The 7,014-nt window shown below is 61.5% G+C and overlaps 1 protein-coding gene across 1 annotated transcript; it reads left to right on the top strand.

Annotated features, from left to right (window-relative positions):
- The first annotated feature begins 856 nt into the window (after positions 1–856).
- Positions 857–6,480, top strand: GAL3ST1 (galactose-3-O-sulfotransferase 1). Its single transcript, XM_069795429.1, is given in 5 exon segments — positions 857–1,092; positions 1,094–1,128; positions 1,130–1,319; positions 2,599–2,732; positions 4,174–6,480. Coding segments are annotated over 5 exon segments (1,686 nt in total). The 5' UTR covers positions 857–915; the 3' UTR covers positions 5,324–6,480.
- Positions 6,481–7,014: the final 534 nt, after the last annotated feature.

Raw genomic sequence — 7,014 nt, 5'->3', positions numbered from 1 at the left:
CCGAGAGGGGGATTAATGGCGCCGGCTCGCTCGCTTCGGCGGGGTTGGTGCCAGCGCTGGCAGCGATGTGCCCCATGGTGTGGCAGCAAGGACAGCCTGCGAGCCGGTGGGATGCAGCTTCACTGCCAGCCGGCAGCACGCACACAGGTGGGTGTCCCCTCTGGCACTGCCGGGCTCTCGCCGGCGGCTTTTCCAGGTGGTGCCGGCGCTGCGGATGGTGACCATGGCGCGATAACGACCACGGTGTAAATCAAACCCTGGCTGCTCCCGGGCGTGCAAAACCCTCTGTGCTTCACACCCGTGCTGCAATTTTGGGGTAGGGTCAGAGCCACCTGCTCCCACTGCGATTACACTGTAGACCCCCCTGTATCCCTGCCACTCCTGCTGCACTTGCCAGCAGCTCAAAACTGGCCGGGAAGAGGCTGGATGCGGCCAGCCCTGCCTGACCCGGTGGTCCGTGCTGCAGGGCAAGGGGGGAGAGCGCTTGGGTGAGCTTGGGCACACTTGTGGGGTGCCCCCACCCCATTGGCATCCCCCAGCTGCCACGCTGGGTGCCAGGATGAGCTGTGCCCAGCACCTGGCCGCAGCCTCGGGCTCCGGTTGCATTTTCCATTCATTATTCATCGAGCTGGAAATCTCAGCAGCACGAGGCGACCCAGGACGGGGGGGGCCGGAGAGAGGGGGAGGCAAGCGGGAGCAGCGGCACGGGCTCGCTGTGCCTTGGGCACCATTCGCGCTGGCCGGGTAACCTTTCCGCTTGGGGTTTAGCTTAGAAATCCCCCGGGGAGTCTTTGCTACATTGGGGTGGGGGGAGCTAAAATGCTAAAATGTGTCTGGGTGTAAACCACGGCTCCCGCTGCCGGGAGATTCGTCTCTCTGAATTATCTGCTGGAGCTACAAGGCTCTAAGGGGGCGATGCTGCGGCAGGTGCGGGGGGCCGGTGGGTTATTTGTAGGGAGTGTTATTCAGCCGGCAGCCGGGAGCACAGCCAGCCTTGGGCGAAGGATTCCAAAGCAGTGCCGGGGCAGCCGGGGCAAGCGGGAGCTTGGGGAGGCGATGCTGCTCCTGCAGCTGCTAAACAGGGGTGCAAGGCTTGGGGGGGGCCGCCCTGGGCTTTGCCCTCCAGCTCAGGGGGGTGGTTTTGGCTGCTGGGCTCTGCTCGCAGCCCCTCCGGCAGCGGGTGCCATGGTCACGAGTGGCGCGTCCCCTTGTCCTGCCGCAGAGGACAGCCCTGCTGCAATGCGGTTGCTGGCGCGCCGGAGCCGCCGGTGCCCCCCACGTTTCGGGCCTTTGGCGAGCGGCGGCGTGCGGCTGGGCAGGTGCTGCCGGGGGGGGACGGCGGGGCTGGGCACGGGGATGGGGCTGCCTGCTGCCGCGTCTGTGTATGTGTGCACGAGCATACGTGTGTGTGCATGCGTGAGCATGCATAGATATACGTGTGTGACTATGTCCCCGTGCATACGTGGGCATGCATGAGGATGCGTAGGCGTGTGTATGTATATGTGTCCGTGTGTGTGAGCGTGCACAGATGTGTGCGCATGCTTGTGCGTGCGTGCATGAGTGTGTCTGTGTCCTGGGGGGGGCATTCATGAGTGTATATGCATGTGTGTGTCCATGCATGCATGTGGATGCGTGAACATGCACAGATGTGCGCCCCTGTGTGTGCATGCGCACACGTGAACATGCACGGCTGTGTGTCTGTGTCGCAGTGTGCGTGTGCGTGCACAGGTACACACGGATACGTGTGTCCCTACCTGCACATGCATGCGTGCATGGATGTTTGTGCGCGTGTGCATGCATGTGACCTCTGGCTGTCTGCATGCACGCGTGCGTGCATGCATGGGTGCAATTGTGCATGCACATATGTGTATGTATGTGCAATTGTGCATGGGGGGGTGCGCCATCCTGCCCCGGACCCCCTTTGACCAGCAGGTCTGCGTTCCCCTGGCCCCCACCCTGAGCCACCCAAAGGTGCGGGTGCCATGGCCAGAGGGGAGCCATCAGCCCCCTTGCAGTGATGCTGCTGCAGGGGCCGAGAGACGCCAGCACGGCTGCGCTGGGTGGATATCGCAGCATCTAATACATCCTGAGCTGATGTAGCTCCTGATCTGGCCCAGAGATTTTCTTGGGAAAAGGGATCACAGCCACTCTTGGAAAGTTCCTGCCCGTGTTGGTGATTTTTTGGTGCCGGGGGAGCTGCTGGTGCAGCCTGGCAGAGGATGCCCGCTCTGCGGCTGGACTGCCCCGTGGTGCAGTTCCTTTCTCCCTGCTATTTCCAGCCCCGCAGCCTCTCCAACTGATCTTGTGTTGGGCTAGGGAGTCGCTTTGGGTTTCCTCAAGGCAGGCAAAGGGTGCGCAGGGTGGGCAGAGCCACTGCTCTTCAGCCACGAATCTGTTGTGTCCTCAGCCAGGGACATGCCTGGTGCTGGCTCACCTCTCCCGGCAGTGCCAAAAAGCCCAGTGAGATGCTTCCCGGGACTTCCCATGCCTGTGAGGTGCCCCCGTGCCTTATTTGCTTGTGATTTGAGTCACACTGTCCCCTCGGTCCCCGCTTCCCCATCCCTCGGTGCTAACGGCTCTCCTCTCTGCCGGCCGCAGGTGACCAGGATGCTGCACCATGGGAAGCACTGGAGGTCCATGTGCAAGGGGCTCGTCCTGGGGACCCTCCTGACCAGCTTCATGCTGCTGCTCTACTCCTACGCCATCCCCCCGCTGCAAGTCAGCGTGACAGAGTGAGTGTGGGGTCCCCGCGTGTCCCCCCGGCAGCTTGGCCACCCTGTTTTGCACTGGGCATCTCCAACCAGAGACGGTCCCAGAGCTTTCTAGGCTCTGGTGGCTTCACACCAAGATGTCCCCTTCCTACAGCCTCCTGTTGGAGACTGCGCCCTGTCCCATGGGTGGGGGGGAAGGCAAACCCCAAGTCCCTGGGAAGCTGGGGATGCTCACCCTGGGGGGGACCTGCTGCAAAATGGCAGCCAGCACTCGGCTCCAGGGTGATGGAGGGGACGAGGAGGTGCAGGAGACCCTCTACCCATGGTGGCTTCATGTCCCCTCAGAGAAGGAAAAGCATCAGAGGAGACATTCCCTGGCAGCCAGAAGCAGCAGGCAGAGCGGAGGCAGTTATTTGGGTGCTCTTTATCAAGGGCTTGTCCTTCAAGAGTGACCAGAGCACTGCCACATGTAAATTCTCGCCCACAGAGATGGGCACGGGTAGGTTCAAAGCTCTCTGCTGCTTGTCACGGCAAAAGCTGGCGCTCGGCAGGGCTCAGCTCCTGGCTGCCTCTCCTGGCATTAAATTTATGTCTAAGCTTATAAAAGAGATCTGCCTGTGGGTGTTTCATAAGCTACATGCTGACCTGCACTGCCAGATGGGATCGTTATCAAGGATCAGCTTTGCAACTTCATTAATGGTGTCTGAAGTCACTTGACACTGTAGTCTCTTTTCCCTGCTCTGGGCATCTCAAATAACACACAAGTTGTTCTCGGTGCTTCCCAAGGGCCCATGAGCTCATCTGTGGGGCCATGCACTAGAATTATTTCCCTCCTTGCTGTGGTGTTGGATCCTCCATGACTCCTACAAGGACTTGAGGGCTTCCAGACCTCACAAGAACATTATCAGGTCCTGTCTGTGGAGTTACAGCCATGGAGAGCTCGTCTCGATGCGCATCTCAACACCACCTGCACCAGGACCACCATGGCTGTGCTCGTGGGGAGGGATGGGGACCCCCTGCTCAGGCTGCACTGGTGCTGGCAGGGGCTGACCACTGTGAAGACCCCCATAGCAGTGCGTCCTCAGTGGCTGGGCTTGTCCAGGGGAGTGAATGAGCTTGGTTTGGTGGCTTGAAGGTGCATCTGGTGTCAGGGGGCTCATGGAGGTGGTGGGCTCTGCCCTGCTCACTGAGGGGCTCCTGCCGGGTGGGTGCCCCCCATTCCCACTGGGCATGTGGCTGGGGGTGAAGGGGGCTCTGCCTGAAGCCGGGCTTGTCTCCGCTGGGGAGCCTGGGGGGTGCTGGAGGTAGGCACCCATCCCCAGCTCCAGCACCCATCCGCAGCTTAGCAGCCAACCCCAGGTCCAGCTCCTCCAGGAAGGAAAACGGCCGAGCCTTCGTCTTGGTTGTGCTTGGGTTGGCCAAGCTGCCCTCACCGTGGTGTCCTGTCTTTTCTCCCCACCAGGATCCCCGTCCCCTCCTCCTGCTCCTCGTACCCGGCCCCCGGCAAGGCGCCAGCAGTGGCCAACAGCACGGGCAGCCCCTCGGGACGGAGCTGCCTGCCCAAGCTGAACATCATGTTCATGAAGACGCACAAGACGGCCAGCAGCACCATCCTCAACATCCTCTTCCGCTTCGGGGAGAAGCATCGCTTGAAATTCGCCTTCCCCAATGGCCGCAATGACTTCTACTACCCCTCCTACTTCGAGCGCAGCCAGGTGCAGCACTACCAGCCGGGCGCGTGCTTCAACATCATCTGCAACCACATGCGCTTCCACTACGAGGAGGTGCGCAAGCTCCTGCCGGCGGACGCTACCTTCGTGACGGTGCTGCGGGACCCTGCCTACCTCTTCGAGTCCTCTTTCCACTACTTTGGGCGCGTCATCCCCCTCACCTGGAAGCTGACAGGGGAGGACAAGCTGGCGGAGTTCCTCCGGGACCCCTGGCACTACTACGACCCAAACGGGTTCAATGCTCACTACCTCCAAAACCTCCTCTTCTTTGACTTGGGCTACGACAACAACATGAATGCCAACAGCCCGCTGGTGGAGGAGCACATCCAGGAGATAGATCGCCGTTTCCACCTCGTCATGTTGCTTGAGTACTTTGACGAGTCCCTGGTGCTGCTGAAGGACCTGCTGTGCTGGCAGCTGGAGGACGTCCTCTACTTCAAGCTCAACGCCCGGAAGGGCTCCACCGTCTCCTGGCTGACACCTGAGCTCTATGAGAAGGCTACCTCCTGGAACCTCATCGATGCTAAGCTCTACCGCTATTTTAATGCCACCTTCTGGCGTAAGGTGGAGGCCTACGGGAGGGAGCGGATGGCCAAGGACGTGGCCGAGCTGCAGCGGGAGAACGAGAAGATGAAGAGCATCTGCATCGATGGGGGACACCCTGTGGACGCCAGTGCCATCCAAGAGTCCTCCATGCAACCCTGGCAGCCACTGGGGGAGAAGTCCATCCTGGGCTACAACTTGAAGAAGAAGATCAACAAGAAGCACCAGAAGCTGTGCCGCAAGATGCTGACGCCCGAAATCCAGTACCTGACTGACCTGGGGGTTAACCTCTGGATCACCAAGCTATGGAGCCGTGTACGGGACTTCCTGAAGTGGTAGGGGATGGCAGGCACCCAACTCTCCCCGGGGAAGAACCAGGTGCTTTCCTTTTTCGTACTCATGGTGTCTTTTGGTTGGACGTGAGCAGAACCAGCTGGAGGCTCCAGCACCCCGGAATGGTCAGGGGGACCCTCCATCACCTTCCTGCAGAGCCCCAGCTTGGGCAGGAGCCTGTGGGGGGGCTGCTGTCACCCACTGGCAAGGAGAGCAGAGCCTCTGCCTCCGAGGCGTCAAGGACTGGGGGCTTGGGGGTGTTTTTTTCCAGCAGGATCCACTTCTTCCTTCCCCACGGAAAGGCCAGAGGAGGTATTTGTGAAGGACGTGGCCTCGTCACAGCGGGAGCAGGACATCCATCACCACGTCGCTGGAGGCACGCCATGGGTCGGGCAGGGCCATGCCTGGCCAGCAGTGGCAGGGGTTCCTCCTTGCCCGGGGTGGGCAGAGCTGCCAGCTGGGAACCGGAACCTTGAGGGGCTCCTCAAATCACCCCTGGTTTTGGGGCTGCGTGTGGGAGCCTGCTGCACCACCCCAATGGGTTCCGGCCCATGGGTGTGATGAGTGCAGCACATTCTCAGCCCACCCGCAGCTGTTGGTCCACGGCAGGCTGTGACTTGGTGCCACCCGGAGCCATTTGGAGAATGGAAAACCCACCCCAAAAGCCTCGGCGTTTATCAACGAGCTCATGGTCCCCGCGGGCGAAGGACATCCATGCAGCAGGTCCCCTCCCAGCCCCCCATTGTCCCGGTTAGAGGGTCCCGGGGCTCCGGTCCCTACAGGGGACATCCTGGAAGGTCCACGGGGTCTGGTGAGAACTGGCATGGGAGCAGGGCCCAGTGGCCACTGTCACGGTGATGCCATTCCTCGGGCACGGGGGGGATGCCAAAGACAGGGTCTGTCCCCTCCCCGTGGTGGGGACAAACCTCGGGCATCCCGGCCGGGCTGAATGACACCGGCAATGCCACGTCCTGCCGAGAGTGGCCCTGGCCAGGCATGGAGGTGGCACCCGCGGTTGAGCCTCCTTGGCAGCGAAGGGACCCCCGCCGGCCCCCCAGCCCGTGTTCTGCTCCCTTTGTAAAGACCACAAATAAAAAAGCAATTCTACTTTTGTAAGATAATTGTATATTTGGCAGTTTTTAAAATAAGGATGGTCCAGCTGGTCTCCATCTGTCTCCTTCTTCTCCAAGGGTGGGAGGGACGGGGATCTCCCAGCACTGACTCCCGGCGTGGGGCTGTGCGGCTGCAGCAGGATTATCTGCAGGTCCCCGCTCCTCCCGGGGGGCAGGATCCTGCTCTGCCTGGGGAGGGTGGTCCGGCAGCCCCTCAGGGTCTCGGCTCTGTCCTCCCCATCAGTCCTGGGGGTGGGGAGCCCCCCATCCCCTGGGCACCACTGAGGAACGAGACCCCCAGTGCGAGTGGGGTGCCTGGATCTGTCCCCGCTGTCCCTGCAGAGGCACCCGCGCTGCCAGGTGCCGGCGCGGGACTCCCACAGCGTGCAGATGCCACCGGGAAGGTCTGCTGGTTTTGCAGGGACACCAGACCCATGGGACAGCCATCACTGGTGACACAACTCACTCGTGCCACCGGGTCCCAGCTCCACTGCTGGCAGGTACACCCCGTTTTCAGGGGTGGCCCTGGGACTTTGCACCAGGGCTTCTCCAGCCGAAGCACCGGCACCAGCGGTACCAGGGTGG

The sequence above is a fragment of the Haliaeetus albicilla genome, chromosome 10, assembly GCF_947461875.1.
Source record: "Haliaeetus albicilla chromosome 10, bHalAlb1.1, whole genome shotgun sequence".
Taxonomy (NCBI): domain Eukaryota; kingdom Metazoa; phylum Chordata; class Aves; order Accipitriformes; family Accipitridae; genus Haliaeetus; species Haliaeetus albicilla.
Note: the sequence above shows the minus strand (reverse complement) of the source record. Positions and strands in the feature narration are given on the sequence as shown.